The following is a 22,198-nucleotide window of genomic DNA, read 5'->3' as shown; positions in this document are numbered from 1 at the left end:
AAGATATAATTTAAAATGTAATAATGGAATTTATTGAAGGTTTTTTCCGCAAAATATATTTATTGGGTTTTGTTTGAAATACAGAACCAAACACTTAAAAAATAAATAAATAAATAAATAAATAAATAAGGAAAAATAAAAAGACAAATGGTTAAAAATGTGAAAAATAAATATGTAAATAACTTGCATGAATTCAAATAATAACAGTAGATTATTAAAAAATAATTAAATAATAACAATGTTCAGTGCATTTTTGTATATTGCGTTTTACAGTTCTCCAGTGTTACTGGTTAAACAAATTTGGTAATTGTTGCTGAAATGCAAGACATCTGAACAATGCAGGAAGACACCAACAAGGGTTTGAAAGCTCAAACATCAAAAAATGTTGCATGGTCCACCTGGTTCACAAAGTGTTGTAAAGGGATCCATATTTGATAAAAATCTTTTCCTTTAACATTGTCAGCTTCTCCAGAGCAAGATTGCTAGTCATTTCTTTAATCCACTGGCCACAGGATGGCCTTTGAGTTTTTTTCCAATATACAGCAATAACACTCTTTGCTTGAAGCAAACTAAAATCTAATAGTTTGCATTTGCTTGTGTTCAGATCCAGGTTTACAGGGTATATATGAAATCAACATAATTTAGGAACCAAATGTACATTTTCATCAATTAATTCACCGATCATGATAGGAATCTCTTTCCAATTTATTAAAAGTTGACGTACTAAAGTAAAAAAACTACAACTTTTATTAAAAAATAATCTTTTTTGTTTATATTTTAAAAAGTGAATACATTTGTTCAATAGAAAAAATGACTTCAATTAAATTTAAAATAAGATTGAAAACCAAAAATAATTTAATTAAAGGTATATGAATGCATAACTATTATTATTTATTTTTTACCTATTTAATCACATTTGACTGTAATTTCAGTTTTAAAATTATGTTAATATTCAACACAAGCAATTTATATTTAATTCTTGGTGAAAGTATGAATTAAATTTGTATAAACGTTCTTGTAGTATCAAAATGACATCGCAAATGCTCATTAATTTTTTATTTAAATTCCATTATCAGAAAGATGAAGTCTTTCCCCCCCCTCATCACATATCCATACATGTCTCGAAATGTCATGCTCAGTGTTTTCTCTCATATTATACAGCCCACAGGCAAATTGATTGCAATCAGTTTTTAAGGAACGCAATGCAAAACAAGCACTTTCTGACCTGTCTAATGAAACGTGATCTTTAAAACATGTCAAATGACAGCTATGGAAACCAAACAAATACAGCAAAGAGTGGAGCCATGGTTTATATTATCCATATCATCAAATCGCAGCTAATCAAAATGGTGAAGTCTGGCTTGTCTATATATGGTCTATAGATCGACAAAGCTCTAATTTTCAATTGAAATATGAAGACAGCTTGAGGCTATTGGTGTATCTCCTCCCTCTTTTTGAAAATATCAGATAGTATCTTGTTTATATTAGCTTTGTTAAGACTGAGAACTTCAGATCAACACTGTGTTTAGGGCAAGTCCTACTATATTAGCGTCTTTAAGTGGGCGGGGTTTTGAATACTAGAGAGCCTGCAATTGGACAGAAGATCTGATTAGAAGCTGAAGGTAATTGTGATGTACAGATAAAATGTCAGCATATGAAAAAATGGCATTACTTGATACATTTGTTTGTGTGTTTAAAAGAGAGCGAGAGATCGCAACACTAATGATAATGACAATACAAAAAATAAAAGTTTAACGATTTAATACAACGTCAACAATTTAGCAAACATTGCTTGATTTCTCTGTTAAATTGCGAAATCCTGAAGGGTCTGCTTAATATACCTACAGTTTAAGGCAGATTTATTAGCCGTCCTCAAATATTAGCCCCCATATATTTTTCCCCAATTTCTGTTTAACAGAATGAAGATTTTTCCAACACATTTCTAAACATAATAAATTGAATAACTAATAACTGATTTCTTTTATGTTTGTCATGATGACAGTACATAATATTTGACTATATATTTTTCGAGATAATAGTATTTAGCTTAAAGTGACTTTTGAAGGATTAACTAGGGTTTATTAGGCAAGTCATTGGATAACGATAGTTTGTTCTGTAGACAATCGAAAATATGGAGCTTAAGACTCTTTAGAGCTAATAATCTTGACCCTAAAATGGTTTTTAAAAAATTCAAAGCTGCTTTCATTCTAGCCGAAATAAAAGTAATAAGACTTTCTCCACAAGAAAAAATATTATCCGACATACTGCGAGAAACTTCTTGCTTTAATTATTTGGGAAATATTAGAAAAAGAAAGGGCTAATAAATTTGACTTCAACTGTATATATTTGGAGTTGTTTTAAAGAACACAAGCATAAGAATAACACATCAATACCCCCCCCCACCCCCCCAAAAAAAAAAACCTTTAGTTTTGATTTCAGATGGACTTTACGAATTCGTATGAGGTTATTCAAGTTCTGTTCGTCACAGAATATGACTGGCTCTTCTCCTACTTCAACACTGCCAGGAAGCAAAGTCTCTCCAGATGCTGGAACTCTGATGTTTTTGATGTTAGCATGAGACAGATGATCACACCTTAATCCTCAGATAATCTCTGAACCCTCCTCTACAGCCAAATGACCAACAAAAGGCCAAACAGATGCAACTCATAATGTGACACTGCAAAAAAAATGATTCATGATCTCTTTGTTTGCCTGTCAGGTGCGAATCGGATCGTCCTCCAGGACTCAAACATCCTCCAGCCAGTGGGTTTGACCGTTTTGGGGGATCATCTGTACTGGATCGACAAACAGCAGCAGATGATCGAGCGCGTGGACAAGCTGACCGGAGAGAAGAGGACCCGCATTCAGGGCCGACTGCAGTACCTGACCGGCATCCACGCAGTGCAGTACATGGAGACAGACGAGTTCGGTAAGGTCACAGTTTTATTACATTACTTTCCAATGATTAATTACCATTGAAAAGTGTGTTTATTATAATTAAATATGAGTTAATTTGTAAAACTTAGTTTAATTTAAAAAAATCAATAAAAACTATAAATATCATTTAATGTAATATATATATATATATATATTATAATTATTACTTTAATACATGTTTGGTATGTAGGAGTCTGTGATTTCGTTTACTATAATTCAGCGATATATTTATTTATTTAGAAAAAAATTTATTCATTAAAAGAATTCTAAATATTGAAAAGCAATTTTAAAATATATATTAAAAATAAGGCTAGGCCGATATATTGAATAGCGATAAAATTTATGTCGATTACAATGATAAGGTCTGAACTTTTTTTACTTTATATTGATCTAAGAGCCAATCACACAGCAGAAATGTGCAACAATGGAAATCTAGAAGTGTGTTGATATTAGAGATGCACTGAATTTTTGCCCGCCAAAAATTATCGCCCACCAAAAATAGGTTATGTTATTTAATGGACCCTCTAATTTGTGACTTAAGTCATTGTTGGAGTAGGATACTCTCATAAATCAGGAAGCATTAACTGATTTTCTGATATCGAATATATATATCGTTATTGTTCAATATGGAAAAGAATTAATCAAGAATTAATTGCACTTTTACCATATCGACTAGCCATAATTAAAAATATTTAGTAATATTAATGTATTTGTCAAATTACATTAACTATTAATACTAATATTGGTATTAATTGACAGAAGACAAATTTGAGTTTAGTATCTAATATAGTACACAAATAAACATCTTTATGAACTCATATTATTTTAATTATGCATTAAAAATTATATATTTGAAAATGGCTAGTTAATGTTTTAGCATTACACACAATTGTGTGTGTGTGTTTGTATATATATATATATATATATATATATATATATATATATATATATATATATATATGTATATGTGTGTATATATATATGTGTGTATATATATATATATATGTATATATATGTATATATATATTTGTATGTATATATATATATATATGTGTGTGTGTGTATATGTATGTATATGTGTATATATATATATATATATGTATGTATGTATGTATATATATATATATATGTATGTATATATATATATATATATATATATATATATATATATATATATACTATTATTAATATACTATATTACTATATATACTATATATATTGCTACTAATAGTGTATGTATGTATGTGTGTGTGTATATATATATATATATATATATATATATATATATATATATATATATATATATATATATATATATATATATATATATATATGTGTGTGTGTGTGTGTGTGTGTGTGTGTGTATAGTAGTGTAGGGCAAAATAAAAGTTTTTGGCATAATATGTGTGTATTACTGTAGTTAATATGTATACGTGACGCACACACATACATAAAAACAAATCCATGCAAAACAATTTTCTTAAATAGATATTTAAAATTATATGTAATTTGTATCATACACAATATGTTTTATATCTAAATCTAAATAACAAAATATATATGCATGTCTGAGTGTATTTATATATACATAATAAATATACACAGTACACAAATTTAAATTATGTCAAAGCAAACTTTTATTTTGGATTTGATTATTATCGATTGCACTAATATATAATAATGCAAATGATCAAACTATAATTCTAATTTCACCTGGAGTGAAGCTACGCAACTGACATGTATAGGTCATGTGATGATGACAAAATGGTGAATGTAGTACATCAGAGTTCCATTCATACTAATCACATTTATATTGTATCGAACATACTTTTCTTACGGCCGAGTGGTACCTTTAAGTTCAAATGTAGTACCTACTGAGTACAGAGCGATTTCGGAAGCAGCATATGATAACATTTTCTAAATTCTCTTTTACAGCGACCCACCCGTGTTCCCGTGACAACGGAGGCTGTTCACACATCTGCATCGCTAAAGGTGACGGGACGCCTCGCTGCTCGTGTCCCATGCATCTGGTGCTGCTTCAAAACCTGCTCAGCTGCGGAGGTACATCTCACAAACACACCTACAGTCGCAGTCAAAATTAAAGAGCCCTCCTGTGAATTGTTTTACAAATATTTCCCGAATAATATTTAACAGAGCAAGGAAATTTTCACAGTATGTCTGATAATATTTTTAATATTTATTAATAAGTCTCATTGTTTTATTTTGGCTAGAATAAAATCAGTTTTTACATTTTTAAAACCATTTTAAATTGAAAATTATTAGCCATCTTAAGCAATATTTTTCAGATAGTCTACAGAACAAAACACAGTTATACAACCCTAACCTGCCTAATTAAGCCTTTAAATGTCACTTTAAGCTGAATACTAGTATGTTGAAAAATATCTAATGAAATATTATAAAGGTAAAAGGAATGAGTTATTAAAACTATTATGTTTATAAATGTGTTGAAAAAAATCTGAAAAGTATATACTAGGGATGTAACAATATTGTAAATACCGTCATAACGCAATAGTAATTTTTTTCAATATTACCGTAGGCGGATGACTCAATAAAACTATATTTCTGAGAAAAGTTTGCTTAGGCGAATGAAGCGAACGGGAGGTAGCGGGAACTACAATTGCCATCAGCCCAGGCGTGGCCATCATCCTTTGCGGTCTGTTGTCGCTACAGATCCAGTAATGCAGAAATGGAGTGTGTTGCTAGTAGCGGGAGAGAAAAAGAGCTGGAAATGATCGAACCTAAAGCGGGTTTTAAATCGGATGTGTGGAAGCATTTCGGTTTCTTTCCAAAAAGATACGAAAAAGGAGAAAAGATGACAGACAAAGAAAAAAAACAATATGCAGGCACTGCCAGGCTGTGGTGAAATATAAGTCAGGGAATACGACTAAAAACAGTGATGGGGACTGCAGAACACAGCACACTTGTTAGATTGATGCAGACATTGACTTGTACTGCAAAGAGACCTCTATCTCACTCATGGCTTGTCCTCTCAAGTGGAGGAAAGACAATGCACAACGTTACCCACTGCTTTCAACCTTGGCTAAATCATATCTCTCTGTCCCAGAAACCTCAGTCCCAAATGAGAGGGTTTTTTTCTGTTGCAGGGGACATGCCCAGAGATCCCAGCTTTTACCAGATTATATTTATATGAAAATTTTCCTTAAAAAAACCCATCTCTATCTGAGTGAGTGAGTGATTAAATGTTGAATGTGATGAGTTTTCACAAAACTAAATTGAAACTACTTTTTTATATGGTTTAATAGTTTTTTGTTATTAAAATTGAAAAATTGAAGTTCCTGTTTCGAAACTTACAGATAGATGGCTAATTTGTATGTCATTGATATGTTCACTGCTAAGGTAAATAAACACTTTTGGCACTTTTTTCAAGTATTTTCATTAGTTTTGTTTTTCCTGTAAATTATTCAATAAATACCGTACCGTACCATTCATACCGAGGTATTATCGTACCGTGAAATTCTGATACCGTTACATCCCTAGTATATACGCTAACCACAAAAATACCCACAATTCTCTTCAGAGCCTCCCACCTGTTCGAGCGAACAGTTTACCTGTGCTACCGGTGAGATTGACTGTATCCCCATGGCGTGGCGCTGTGACGGCATCGCTGAATGTGCAGACAACAGTGACGAGATGAACTGTCCCATCTGCTCCAAACTGCAGTTTCAGTGTGACAAAGGCCAGTGTGTGGACATTCAGGTGCGCTGCAATGGAGAGCCTGACTGCGCAGACGGCTCCGATGAACAGGACTGTGAAAGTAGGTCTCGTTTCGCAGAAGCTAGTTGCACTAATGGAAGCCATCTAAACTAACAGCCTCTCTTTTTGCAGCCATTTGCCTGTCTAATCAGTTCCGTTGCGGCAACAGCCAGTGTATTCTGAAGAAGCAGCAGTGCGACTCCTTCCCAGACTGCACTGATGAATCTGACGAGCGTTTCTGCGGTACGTTAACCAATACCTTAGCATCTGACCACACATCGATATAACAGTGCCAGCAAGACACACTTATCCCTATTTGGCTTGTTCACAGACTTCCCACCACCACCCAACGATCTTCCACGTCACACCAGCACCATCGGCCCAGTCATCGGCATCATCCTCTCTGTCTTCGTAATGGGAGGCATGTGTTTCGTGTGCCAGAGAGTCGTGTGTCGTCATTACAAAGGCCCCAATGGAGGATTTCCACACGAGTACATCAGTGGGACGCCCCACGTGCCACTCAACTTCATCGCACCCACAAACTCGCAGCATGGTAAAGGTCTGGCATTTCCAGTAATTCTCAAGTGTTTGGATGTTTGAAGCCTTTTCTAACCTTCCTAAATAAAAGTATTCCAGGGCCTTAGCATCTGTCTTTGAGTTCAGTGTGTGATGAGTCTATCTCCGTGTCACAGGGATATCATGTGGGAAGTCAATGATGAGCTCAGTGAGTCTGATGGGCAGCAGTAGCAGCGGAGCTCCTCTCTATGACCGAAACCATGTGACAGGAGCTTCATCCAGCAGCTCTTCCAGCACCAAAGGAGCATTTTACCCACAGGTACAGTGCAGTTCCTCAGTTTGTGGTCTTCTTTATTGTGTAGGCCAGTGTTTATATAATCATTTTTTGTTGTCTGTTCTATGTATAGATGCTCAACCCTCCTCCATCGCCAGCCACGGATCGCTCACTTTACAACGCAGAAGTTTTTTATTCATCCAACAGCCCGTCAACAACCAGGTCTTACAGGTATGTTGTAAACCACAGATCCCGAATGGGTAGACTAATTGATAAATGGACAAATAGGTCGGTGGATTGAGGAGAAGGTGGTAGGAAGGTAAGTGGACATACGTTAGGTCTGTAGATTGGTTGACGGGGTAGAATAATTGTTAATATAGATTGCTGGATAGGTAGGCGAGAAGGTAAGAAAGTAGATATAGATTAGTGGGTAGGGTGGATAGATAGTTGGATCATATAGGTTAGGTTGGAAAGTGGGTGGATAGATGAGTAGATGGCTTGGTAGATGTATAGATGGGAAGCAACTTGGGTGGATAGAAGGATTGCCACTTTGCAGGTGGAGAAATGGGTTGGTAAGAAGGAAACGGGTAGATAGGCCAGTAGTTGGGCGGAAAGATGGGTAGGTAAGTAGGTGTAGGGTCAGTGACGTAGCGAAAACTGCATAGACCCCCCTGCATAATCAGAATAGCCTATATAGTTGATTTTACATTATAAAAAATTATTACAAATGAGAATACAATAAAATCATGATTTTTTGTTTTTTTACATTTAAATGACTCATTAAAAGCTTGTAAAAAGAATCCAACAAGCATTTTACCTTTAAAATGTCCATAAAGTCCATCATCTGAAATGGCCATCTGACCCACACACTGATGTTCAGTGTTGAGAATAATCTGGAAAGCCTGTCCTGGGTCATTGTGGACAAATTCTTCTTGTTTGTTTTGTAGATAACTGACCAACAAAAAAAGATCATAATTAAGATTAGAAATGACATCAAATTAAATTAGTTCCAAAAACAGTATTTCTTTTCAACAAAACCATGAAGTGGTCCAAAAAAAATCTTCTTTCCCCCCCTTTTTTTTCTGTGTACTGCTGACTCCTATCCCACAACGTAATGGTGTCTGCATTTAACAAATTAAACAAAACAAATCACAAACAAGTCATATTTTAACAAAATAAAAGTACAACAATTTTAAAAATGGCTTGGAATGAATGACCCCACATTTTTCTCTACATAATTGTTAAGGATCTGTAAAAAGGTAAGTGGGCCTGTAGGTAGGTGGATAGATGGACGAATGGATAGATGGATTGATTTATTGATTGATTGATGAATAGTTTTATGATAGATAGATAGATAGATAGATAGATAGATAGATAGATAGATAGATAGATAGATAGATAGATAGATAGATAGATAGATAGATAGATAGATAGATAGATAGATAGATAGATAGATAGATAGATAGATAGATAGATAGATAGATAGATAGATAGATGGATGGATAGATAGATGGACGGATAGTCAGCTAGATAGATGGATAGTCATGGATAAATAGATGGATGGATAAATAGATGGATGGATAGTCAGTTGGATGGACGGATAGTGGGATGGATAGATAGTTGGACGGACTGACGGATGGATGGAAGGATGGATAGCCAGATGAATAGACAGATGGATGGATAGTCAGATAGATGGACGGGCAGTGGGATGAATAGATAGTTGGACAGATAGTCAGATGGATGGATAGTCAGATGGGCGGATGGAAAGACAGACAGTAAGACAGATAGACAGATAAATAGACAGACAGATGGACGGACGGACGGACGGACAGACGGACGGACAGACAGACAGACAGACAGACAGACAGACAGACAGACAGACAGACAGACAGACAGACAGACAGACAGACAGATAGATAGATAGGGGAATGGAAATGTTGATTGTCTGGTCAGTAGGTGAGTAGTAGGTGACAGTATACAGGTAAGTGGTTTGAGAGGTTGCTAGATATATATAAACTCTTATAAATGCACAGCTAAGTATTTTTTCAGCTTTTACTGACCCAATATTCCCCTCTTTAGACCATATCTGATGCGAGGGGTCGCGCCCCCCACCACCCCCTGCAGCACAGACGTGTGCGACAGCGACTACACCACCAGCCGCTGGAAAAGCAACAAGTACTACATGGACCTCAATTCAGACTCTGACCCCTACCCTCCACCCCCGACCCCCCGCAGCCAGTACATGTCAGCAGAGGAGAGCTGTCCACCTTCACCCTCCACCGAGCGCAGCTACTTCCACCTGTGCCCGCCGCCCCCCTCGCCCTGCACAGACTCCTCATGACACCCGGCCACCTGCCGCCCTCTGTAAATACTTTTAAATAGCTCCAAAAAGAAGACACTAAAGATTTTATTTTATTCTCCCATACACACACACACACACACACACTCACACACGCTTTTGTTCAAGAATCATTTCAGCTTTTTGAGAAGAGGAGCAGGACATTTTCGGCCTCAGTTTTAGATGTACAGTGGACGTGATTGGACGAGTGAATTATATTATGACATTATTTTTTAGATATATAATTCCCTCCCAACTATCAGCGCTTCAATATGTCGGAATCCGAGCATATCGATTCGGTATGATTTTTATTTACGCCTAATATGAATTAAAAAGGAATTAAATCGCAAACCAAATTATAACACCAAAATCGTCCACTGCTGCGGAGTTGTACATACGTGTAATTAAGTAAATATTTCATTAGTTTTTTTTTTTTTTGTAATGGCCACAAGGTGTTGTTTTGATTGTTTTTATGTGAATATGATACGATTCCAAGCATATGTTTGGTTTGTTCTGTTTACCAAAAGTGTGTTTGCTGCTATTGTACATACGTATTGTACTGTAAATAATGACGAATGAAAACAGCCAGCTAAAAAGTTTTGTTTATATAATGAGAACTGACCATAGACCATTGTACAATTATTATTATTATTATTATTAATCTTTCATAGCAAAAAAAGTTCTTGAGCGTCGCTTTTGTGTATAGTCATATTTGAAAATACAGTGCATTTGGAAAGTATTTGTATAGCTTTACTTTTTCCACATTTTTTTATGTTACAGCCTTATTGCAAAATAGATTAAATTCCTTTTATTTTCTCAAAATTCTACACACAATACCCTATAATGACAATGTGAAATCAATTAAATGAATTGTTGCAAATCAATAAAAAAAAGAAAAATTACATGTACACAAGTATTCACAGCCTTTGCTCAATACTTTGTTGATGCACCTTTGGCAGCAATTACAGCCTCAAGTCTTTTTGAATATGATGCCACAAGCTTTGCAGACCTGTCAGAATTATTGCCCATTTCTCTTTGCAGCACCTCTGAAGTTTCACAGGTTGGATGGGAAGCGACAGTGTACAGCCATTGTCAGATCTCTCCAGAGATGTTAAATAGGATTTAAGTCTGGGCTCTGGTTAGGCCACTCAGGACATTCACCGAGTTGTTGTGAAGCCACTCCATTGATATTTTGGAGGTGTGCTTTGGGTCATTGTCCTGCTGGAAGATGAACCATCACCCCAGTTTGAGGTCAAGAGCACTCTGATTTTCATTCAGGATGTCTCTGTACATTGCAGCATTCATCTTTCCCTCTATCCTGACTAGTCTTCCAGTTCCTGCTGCTGAAAAATATCCCCACAGCATGATGCTGCCAACACCATGCTTCACTGTAGGGATGGTATTAGCCTGGTGATGAGCGGTGCCTGGTTTTCTCCAAACAAAACGCCTGGCATTCACTCCAAAGAGTTCAATTTTAGTCTTATTAGACCAGAGAATTTAGTTTCTTATGGTCTGAGAGTCCTTCAGATTCCTTTTGGCAAAGTCCAGTCGGTGAGTGGCTTCTGTCTGGCCTCTCTACCATACAGGCCTGATTGGTGGATTGCTGCACAGATGGTTGTCCTACTGTAAGGTTCTCCTTTCTACACAGAAGAACGCTGGAGCTCAGAGTGACCATCAGGTTATTGATCACCTCCCTGACTAAGCTCCTTCTCCCCCGATCACTCAGCTTAGATGGCCAGCCAGCTCTAGGAAGAGTCCTTGTGGTTCAAAACATCTTCCACTTAAGGATGATGGAGGCCACTGTGCTCATTGGAACTTTCTGAGCAGCAGAAATTTTTCTGTAACCTTCCCCAGCCTTGTGCCTCAAGACAATCCTGTCTCAAGAGGTCTACAGAAAATTCCTTTGTCTTCATGCTTGGTTTATGCTTTGACATGCACTGTCAACCCTGGGACCTTATATAGACAGGTGTATGTCTTTTCAAATCATGTCCAATCAACTGAATTGACCACAGGTGAACACCAATTAAGCTGCTGAAACTTCTCAAGAATGATCAGTGGAAACAGAATGTACATGAGCTCAATTTAGAGCTTCACGGCAAAGGCTGTGAATACTTATGTGCATGTAATTGTTCAGCTTTTTTATTTTTTATAAATTTGCAACAATTAAAAAATATATGTTTTTTCACTTATTCACATTGTGATTATGGGGTATTGTGTGTAGAATTTTGAGGAAGTAAATGAATTTAATCAATTTTGAAATAAGGCTGTAACATAAAGAAATATGGAAAAAGTGAAGAGCTATGAATACTTTCCGGATGCACGCTACATGTGAAATGCCATTATTTTTGAAGGAGATAGTATCTTGTTTAAACTCGCGTTTTAAAGAGATAGTGTCACTAAAAATGAACATCGTGTCCTTGGAGATGTGTATGACTTCTTTTTGTCTGTTAAACATTAAAGGAGACATTTGGCACAATGTTCAAGCTGCTCTTTTCGGCGATGAAATCGAATGAGGGCCAGACAGCAAGTCAAAGTATTCTGAAACCAAATCAGAACTTAGTGGTAACACTTTATTTTGATGGTTTGTTTGTTAAAGTTGTACTGCATCTACATGTCAACTAGTTTTATAAGATTATAAGTAGACTGTTGGGGTGTGTGTAAGTTGACGTACTTGCAAAGTTCTTGTAGTCGGTTAAACGTCTGTTTAGCAGCAGTATCTACAGATATTAAGCAGACAGTCTACTAATACTCAAATGGACCATTAAAATAAAGCGTTACCCTTTAAGTTTTATTCATTCATTACATTTCTTAAGTTTTGGTCACTTTTATTATATAAAAAAGAGCAACTTAAACATTCTTATAAACATCTCCTTTTCTACACTATACAAGTTTTAAGCATTTCAGATGACATGGGAGTGAACTATCCCTTTAAGAAAGCATTGCTTTTTAGTAAACAAACAATTATAGTAATAATAATACAGTTAAACTAAGCTATGATTGGAACATGAGGATCTGTGGTTCATTTTACCATAATATTATGGTAACAAACGCTTCTTTTATTTAGAAAAGTGTGGATCTATTTTTCTTTTTGTCTGCTAAAGTTTAGGCATCGAACTGTGTTTCCCTCTTCTAATACTAATTCGACAGCAACGTTCATTTTATTTAGGTTAAAACATTTGTAGCTCACATTGAAATGTCTGTTTGATTGAAACAATCTTAAAATGTACTTGTTTTTCTTTGCCAAAATGAGCACTTATGGAAATCACACATGCGTAATCGCTAGAATTATAGTATTAGGAAACAAACTACACGATTAAATGAGTTTTAATCTGAACTCTGACTGATAATGTTAGTTGTGTTTTGACAGATAGCCACGCAAAAGAAGACAAAACTGTCTTTCAATTCAAATTTTAGTTGTGATTTTAGACTCAACAAAGACCAGCTTAACTTCAAATTTTATTTCATTACATTTCCCTTGAGGTAACATTTTTTTCTGCCTTAAATGTGACTGAATGGAGTTTTTCTGGATTTTTATACCACTTTAGCAGATCTGGAGTTTGAGCGCATCCGTCTAGACTCTAGATCATACCATCCACTCAAAGCCGAGGCGCTTTTGCTATTCGGTGCACCACCAATGTCTTTGTTTTGTGTACAAAAATGCCTCATATAATGCACATTTGTGACAATTTTTGTATCAAAAGCATTTTTATATATAATAAAGGTTCTATTTTAAGAAATGTAGCATTATTGTATTTGTTAAGGATGCTGCTTATGACTTATTTTCATATGAATTATTCAATCTGTTCAAGCTATATGCACTTTAACTTTTTAGTATTATAGTAATCACATTATTTGGTATTATTTGATAAAGACTACAAATGAAATGAATGAGCTTTTTTTCAGATAATAATATTTACACTCGATCAACTTTGAGGATTATATTGAATATTGTGTAAAGAGTGTTTTCATGTATCATAGAACAGCAATAGGAGCCAGTGTAAACTGGCTAAATGTGTGAAATGTCGGGTTCCCATACTGTTCCCAAAACATGTTCTAGTTTGTACTTGGCAAAAAAAGTTGTTGTTTTTTTTTTTTGCATAAGCAGAGTGTTCCCTCAATGTTAGGATAATGCCCCCTGAACATTCTTTTAGGTTTGCTTTTAGTTCATTCATTAATTTTCTTTTCGGCTTAGTCCCTTTATTAATCTGCCGTTGCCACACTGGAATGAACCGCTAACTTATCCAGCACGTTTTTATGCAGCGGATGCCCTTCCAGCCGCAAGCAGTGTTGGCCGTGATGGCGTGGGTTTCCAACGGGTGCTCCGGTATCCCCAACAAGTCCAAAGACATGCGCTATAGGTGAATTGTGTAAGCTAAATTGTCCGTAGTGTGTGAATGAGTGTGTATGGGTGTTTCCCAGTGATGGGTTGCAGCTGGAAAGTACTTTTCCTGTGCTTCAGGAACCCTGCAACAGTGAACGTTCTCATAACATTTTAATTTAGTTCACAAAAAAATTAAATAAATGGGCATCCGCTGCGTAAAGCATATGCTGGATGAGTTGGTGGTTCATTCTGCTGTGGCGAACAGGTTGAGACCTTTTTTTCAGAGCTATAATGCACAGAAACGTAAAAGCGAGTGTAAACTGAAAACATTCCCAAAACATTCTCAGTCAGTACTTAATAAGGAAAGTTTTCTATATTTAAATAATTATAATGTTTCCTCAAAGTTTCCCGGAACATTCTTTTTAAAATTGATACAAAAACATATTAAAAAGTTACTGCAGATTAGTTTTTGGTTACCAAACACCCACTTTTTATGGCCACCAGATTCAAAGAGTTTTTAAATCACTAATTTTAAATCGAGCACATTTGTCCTTTCTCATACTTAATCTTTCGCTTTTAACACTGAACATTTACGAATAAACATTACGTCAGAGACAGAGCAATGATGACATTTTGAATGCGTCATTTACAAAAATTAGGACGATTTTAAACATCTAAAAACTTTCAATACTGGTATTATTTAAATGCGGTTTCTGAAATATTATGGTAAATAAATATGTTATTTGTCATAGTCCTTGGAAAAGATTTAAAAGAAAAAAAAGTAATTAAGAATTTCTTCGTTTTTTTTCAAAGCATCCTTTTACAGCAGGGGTCGCCAATCTCAGTCCTGGAGGGCCGGTGTCCCTGCAGGGTTTAGCTCCAACTTGCCTCAACACACCTGCCTGGATGATTCAAGTAAGACCTTGATTAGCTTGTTCAAGTGTGTTTGATTAGGGTTGGAGCTAAAATCTGCAGGATACCAGCCCTCCAGGAAAAAGTTTGTTGACCCCTGTTTTACAGTGTCAATGTTGTAATGTAATGACAATACGTTCAGTTAAATTCAGCGTAAAACGAGATGAAAGACTGTGTAGCCACTCGCGCTGTCAGGAACAGCAGGCGATCTGAAATCAAATATTTTAATTTAAATGCTGTAAATGAATCAGATTTAGTTCAAAACATACATATGACAGACAGATAGAGGACAATGCAGAGACTTTGGTGGGTGAATCAAGGCAGATTCTGCTTGACTAGTGTGCGTTGAGCTCAATTGTGTTTTAAATATGATTGTTTATGTTTTTATTGGGATAAGTTATTATAAAAAAGTTATTCTGTATTAGTTAATAGGATTGAAAGTAAAGTTTTTATATTAAGGAAAAATAATATAAATTAGGAAAGTATCCATGGCAACTTTAATGTAAAATAGTTTTCAGGGCTCAACGATAAGGACTGCTTGATGGCCTGGGACCAGCGTGAGAGACGCTTGGGACAGTAGAAAAGATTGTTACTGGCCTGATTGTCACCAAACTTTCATTTGCCTGTGACTATTTGTCAATACACTCTTAGAATCAAGAAACGATTTGTGCTTTTAAACATTTAAATGCCACCTTTTTCTGTAAAGTCATAAACACTATATTGCTTTTTGGTTCCTATTATCTGATTGGATGTTGTGAGTCATTTTTTCTGTAGCGAAGAGATGGCAAAAATATGGCAACATCAAATTATGAGGCTAAAAGAAAACCTGTTTCTAACACTTGAACAGAGATTTACGTGGGTACAACATGACGAAACATTGTGATATTTTGAAGTTTGCCATCAGTTTGGCAAGTCAGACACCTTTTGCTTTGCAAAAGTCACAGAGAATTAGTCATTTTTGTTTACATAATTTGAATTTTGCTCTAATACATTACCATTTTTTAATATAAATCTAGATTCACAGACATTATTTTGACACATTATTTAAAACCTGGCTTAGAAATAGCTATTAACTTTATTTTTTGGTGGGGCTAGTGAAAATGTTGGCAAAGGGCAAGTAAAAATCTAAAGCACTGGCGCAATTGGGCCAGTAGAAAAACAATTCTTAGCGGCGAACTTTGTTTTGGTATTTATTTTCGGCCCAGGTAATGAAAGAGATTTGGATTTTGGCCCTTCATACAAAAAAGTTCGGACACCCTGATCTAGAGGCCTTCATCGTCAAACGGTTAAGTAGGCTAACGTTAGTTGTTAATATTAGCATTAAACGCGAAGTTAATTGCTAAAATTCTTACAGATAGCCATTAAGGTAAAGTTGGTTTTATATTTGCAAATTGGTTCATTTATCTGTCTCTATATTGTTTACCACGCTAAATTGAAAATTTTGGTCAGAATTAGCGTCCAAGTAACTTATGACTTTAAAACAACATTAGCACCATATAATAGACTGTAAACTGTGTTCTTTGATAATCAATAGCCCCTTTCACACATACAGACCTTTCCGGAAAATTACCGGCAATTTTCCGGAAAGGTTGTATGTGTGAACAGGTCCTTTTTGAAAATACCGGTAAATTCGTTCTGGCTATTTTCCGGAAAGAGAAGTTGTAACATTACTGGCAATTTGCCGGAATGCTGCGCTGTGTGAACGCAGAAGGAAGATTTCCGGAATAAGCGTGTGCACGTCTAGAACGTGCTGACGTAAGACGTCTGCTTTAGCCAATCAGAACAGTCAGACGCATTTACGTCCGCGCGGTTTATGAGAATAAAAGCCTTTGAATATTTTCCCAGACACATTTAGCTGCTAGAAGTTAGTCAGATCACGTTTATATGTTCTTCTTAATGCCAACTGTGTAAATAATCATCGATGAGATGCTTATGATAAGCCGTTGTTTGTTTACCTTCAAGCTTTGCGTGTGCCCATGAAACAGCCTGCACACGCACATATTATGAACATCTCGAAATGCGAAAGTGATCCTGCGAAAGTTGTTTACAATATTGATCATCCACAGAGTTTGTAATTTAGTCAAATGTTTACAAATACAAGCGCAGCCGTTTAAAGCTCATTTGTGGTGAATGATGTCAGAATTTACCGGTATTTTGGAATGGATGTGTGAATGCTCTTTTCCGGAAAAATTCCGTAACGTCCTCGCCTGTGTGAACAGCGCTTTTTTGAATTTACCAGTAAAGTCGTTCCGTAAATTTTCCGGATATTTACCGGTATCACTGTGTGAAAAGGGCTAAATGGCTGCTAATATTTTTTGGAATTCGCAAAAAATACTTTTCTTAAATTATATTATTAAGGAGAATGACTGAACATTCGAATACAAAACCAATTTCACCTATAAATTCTTACAAATAACTTAGCCCCTTATTTCAAACGACGTAAGTAACGTTAGGCTAACGTAAGTTGATGTAGAATGTATAAATTCGTTATTTATGATATAGCAACTCAACTCACCCTCTTATTCTGCTACTACAGTCGTGAAATAGCTTAAAGTATGGGTCTTTTGGAAAGCAGGTGTGTTATTATTTCGGTAAGTGATCCGATGTAGGTTTACACTGAACGAGCAGCCCGAGGCCTCAATATGGCAGCTGTTAATTGAATTGAGCGAGCGCGTCTCAGTCCAGTGGTGAAGCAACAAACATGAGCAAGAATGCAGAAACACACTGGATTAATCCAAACAGAGCGTTATGAGATGTTATTGTTGAGTGTGACACTGCTGAAGTGGAGTTGCGTGTTCAGGTAATAAAAGAAATCTGTGCTTGAGCTTTGCCAGGCCTCTTTTTCAGGATTGTGGGTGGTTTGTGTTCTGCTGCCCTCTTGTGGTTTAAAAGAAGAACTATTATCTTATATTATTCATTTATTTTATTTTCGGTTTATTAGTCCCTTTATCAATCTGGGGTCGCCACAGCGGAATGAACCGCCCACTTATCCAGCATATGTTTTTACGCAGTGGATGCCCTTCCAGTTGCAACCCATAACTGGGCAATAGTGTTATATTATGTTAAAAATATTTTATTTTGTTAATGAAAACCTATAGTCTCACAGAGACAAAAATGAAACATGAACAGATATGAAATACTATAAGATTTTTTTATTATTAATATTAATTTTATTTGAATACAATGAAAATGATTAAATGGAAACAAGGAGTGTGTGTTTATAATAATAAAAACTTTTGATATCGAATTTTAGTTATTTTGTATTATTAAAATTTGTGATAAAATATTAGATTCTACAATATTATTTACACATTTGATTATAAATTATTGTTATTTATGTTGCATAAAAATGTATAAATAAAATTTACATTGATAAATATAATATAAATATAATATAAATAATTGTATTAAATTGATCAAATGTTTATATTATTATCAAATATTGATATATTTCTATAATATTTAATTACTATTTAATAGTTCATATTTATATTGTGTGCATGTTTATATTAAAGAAAACATATATATATATATATATATATATATATATATATATATATATAACTAGTCATTTTGTTTTATTAATTAACTTTTTAGGTGAAATATTAGCTACTACAATATTATTTATACATTTAATTATAAATGATTGTTATTTATTTTGTATAAAATTAATAAAATGTGTAGATTATTATCAAATATTAGTATATTTCAATAATAATTTAATTATTTCATAATATTTCATATTTATATATACTGTGTGTGTTTATAATAAATCAGGCATTATTTAAAAATGTAAATGTAGTTCTTTTGTATTATTAATTAAATTTTTAGGTGAAATATTAGCTACTAAAATATTATTATTTATACATGTAATTATAAATTATTGTTGTTTATTTTGTATAAAATTGATAAAATTGTATTCAATTGATAAAATCTGTATATAATTATCAAAAATGTATATATATTAACAATATTTCATTTAATTACTTCATAATATTTCATATATTGTATGAGTGTTTATAACAAGGAAAGCATTTTAATATAAAGGTAGTTCTTTTGTATTATTATTTTAATTTTTAGGTGAAATATTAACTTCTACAATATTATTTATACATTTAATTATAAATTATTGTTATTTATTTTGTATAAAATTTAAAAAAAAATGTATCAAATTAATAAAATGGGTATATTTTTATCAAATATTTATGTATTTCAATTATAGTTAATTTTATTACTTTATGATATTTAATATTTACCAATGTGTGTGTTTATTTTTGAGATTTATCATTAATTCAACATTGTTGTTAATTACTTTATTTTATTGTGATGGTAAATATTATTGTAGATAAAATATTATTTGTAGTTTGTTTTGACAGATTTGATATAATACGTGATTATTTATATAACTTACAGTTGATTATAAATATTTATTAATGATTAATTAATCTCAAAAAAATGTGATTGTCCTCTTTCTATAATGATACCTTAGATGACAAATTATTAATATATTTTTATATATCTCAGCAGCCCTGGAAACGTCTCCATAACACATTTATCAGTTACGAATGTATTTCCAATGTCTCCAACAAAAAGCGAGTGTATGCGTGTGTGATTTGTCTCTGTGTTGAAGGTCTGTGTTTTGGCTGTTGACAGATATAAGCACATGTCGTGGGGCTCCTGACGGGCTGCAGGGGGAAGGGAGACGTGGACAGACACCCCTCCATGTCCCCATCTGTCTGCTTTTGTTTATGAGCCGCGCCATAGAAGAAGAAGAAGAGCTAAAAACATGCTTGGAAAAAAAAGGCACGTGAAAACATGCTTCTACATGTCAGGAGGGAGAGATGGAAAGCACATTTACTAAGCTTTTCACTTGAGGACAGAGTGTCTTTGGGGAAATATTTCAGGGACTTAAATGTTTTTTTGGTGGCCAGCTAATAAATATAATAAATATTGTATAACTTAACACAGAATAGACTTAGTATAAAATCCACAGATCAAATTAAAATGTAATATTTTGTTGTAGGTTTATTTTTACTGCTTGTTTAAATGGATTTATTTATTTTTCAGATAATTACACTTCAAATATGTTTAGTATGTATTACTTTTATTCAGAATTGATATTAATATTAGTAATATTTGTATTTATTAATTAGCAAGTATACACAGTATAAACAGTATACAATCAATAAATAGAAAATATATTAATCTATTTAGATTTTTATGTAATATTTTATACTTTTTTAGAGATTTTTTAAATATTTTTAATAGATTTATTTATTTAAATGTCAAATAATTGCACCTCTTAGTTTTATTTAAATATTTTGAACATATAGTATTTTTTTCAGATTTAATAATATTATTTGTCATATTTATTTATTAATGAGCAAATGCACTATAAATAGAATAGAATATAGAAATAAATCACAATAAATCTAAAACAAATAAATATTTTCATTTAAATGTAGTATTTTACAATACATTATTGTTTATTATTATTGTTATTGTTTATTTTATTTATTTATTTATTTATTTATTTATATATTTCAAATAATTACACCTCCTAGTTTTATTAAAATAATTGTAATATAAATTATTTTTTATTCAAAATTGATATCATTATCAATTTCTTTATTTATTAATCACCAAATCTCTTCCTTTAGGTACGACGCCATTTAGTTATTTTTTATTTGTTAACATTTTAAATTATTAACTTTTTTAACTTTATCAAAATATTTGTAAAAAATAATTTTTTTTTTCAGATTTAATATTTTTATTTGTCATGTGTGTTTTATTTGTTAAATAGCAAATCTCTTTTTTTTGGTCTGAAACCATTTATTGAAGCCTTTTTATTGTTAACTAAAATTAAAGAAATTTGTTTTTTTTTATTTAATACTATGATAAAAATAATTGAAACAGTCAAAATGTTTTATTATTATATATTTTTTGATAATTTTATTATTTTGGTTATTTATTTAATATGATTTTAATTGTTCCAATTTTGTATATAGGTCAGAATTATTAGCCCCCCTTTTTTTCTTTTTTAAATATTTCCCAAATCATGTTTAACAGAAGAAGGAAATGTTCACGGTATGTATGATAACATTTTTTTCTTCTGGAGAAAGTCTTAGTTGTTTTATTTAGACAAGAATAAAAGCAGATTTTTTATTTTAGTTTTTAAGTTTTTATTTCTCGATTGTCTACAGAACAAACCATCATTATACAATAACTTGCCTAAAACTTTAACCTGCCTAGTTAACCTAATTAACCAAGTTAAGCCTTTAAATGTCACTTTAAGCTGCATAGAAGTGTCTTGAAAAATATCTAGTAAAATATTATGTACATAGCAGAATAATGATATTTTTTGAGAAATTGTTATAACTTTTCTTGAAAGTCAAGTTTACATACAATAAGATTATTACGCCTCTGAAAGAGCTCAGATGATGGTGTCAAGATTTTTTAAGTTTCTGATTGGCTAATTGACATCATTTGAGTTAATTGGAGGCACAACTGTAGAATAGTATTTAAGGAAAACCTCAAACACACTGCTTCCTTGTGTGACAACATGGCAAAATCAACATGCCAGATCAACAAAAAAGCCAGATTACAATTTGCTAAATTACACTGGGAAAAAGAATAATTTGAATGAGTGAATGTTTTGGAGTGGCCATCACAAAGCCCTGAATTCAATCCTATAGAAAATTTGTGTGCAGAGTTGAAAAAGCCTGTGCGAGCAAGACAGCCTACAAATCTGTTACACCAATTCTGTCAGGAGGAATGGGCCAAAATTCCTGCAAACTATTGTGAGAAGCTTGTGGAAGGATACCCAAAACATTTGACCAAAGTTATACAGTTTAAAAGCAAAGCTAAAAAAAAAAAAAAACAAGGAAATGAATATAAACTTTTGACTGTCTAGAAATTAATAAAAAATTATAAAAATTATAAAAAAAATGATCTCATTATTCTGGCAGTTAGCAAATGTAAATCATTTAGGTACTCATAACAGACCTAAAATAGTAAACGTTGAGTATGATTTACCATCAGACATTTTTTTTTAAATGGTTATGTTCCTTTTTTTAGAGTGTATGTAAACTTCTGTTTTCAACTGACTGAAAATAAAAATCTAAACAATAGAAAACAATAATAAACTCTTTTTAAAAAATAATTA

At 33.3% G+C, this 22,198-nt stretch overlaps 1 protein-coding gene and 1 long non-coding RNA gene across 3 annotated transcripts in view; one reads left to right on the top strand and one right to left on the bottom strand.

Moving 5' to 3' along the window:
• The window catches only part of lrp5 (low density lipoprotein receptor-related protein 5), a 127,145-nt gene extending 113,612 nt beyond the window's left edge, over positions 1-13,533 (top strand). The window contains 8 exon segments of one of the 2 annotated variants that reach the window (NM_001430956.2): positions 2,720-2,929; positions 4,873-4,998; positions 6,497-6,733; positions 6,805-6,915; positions 7,004-7,225; positions 7,365-7,507; positions 7,596-7,693; positions 9,542-13,533. In NM_001430956.2, coding sequence (NP_001417885.2) covers positions 2,720-2,929; positions 4,873-4,998; positions 6,497-6,733; positions 6,805-6,915; positions 7,004-7,225; positions 7,365-7,507; positions 7,596-7,693; positions 9,542-9,803 — 1,409 coding nt within the window. In that variant the 3' untranslated portion in view covers positions 9,804-13,533. 2 annotated transcript variants of the gene reach the window in all.
• Positions 4,555-17,855, bottom strand: LOC141380906 (uncharacterized). Its single transcript, XR_015526231.1, has 3 exons — positions 17,549-17,855; positions 8,280-8,413; positions 4,555-8,133 (listed from the first exon to the last, which is right to left on the bottom strand). It is a non-coding gene; the product is annotated as an uncharacterized LOC141380906 (long non-coding RNA).
• Between the last annotated feature and the right edge of the window lie 4,343 nt (positions 17,856-22,198).

Source organism: Danio rerio, chromosome 25, assembly GCF_052040795.2.
Source record: "Danio rerio strain M-AB ecotype USA chromosome 25, GRCz13ab, whole genome shotgun sequence".
Taxonomy (NCBI): Eukaryota; Metazoa; Chordata; class Actinopteri; order Cypriniformes; family Danionidae; genus Danio; species Danio rerio.
This window is presented reverse-complemented; position numbering and strand designations above follow the sequence as displayed.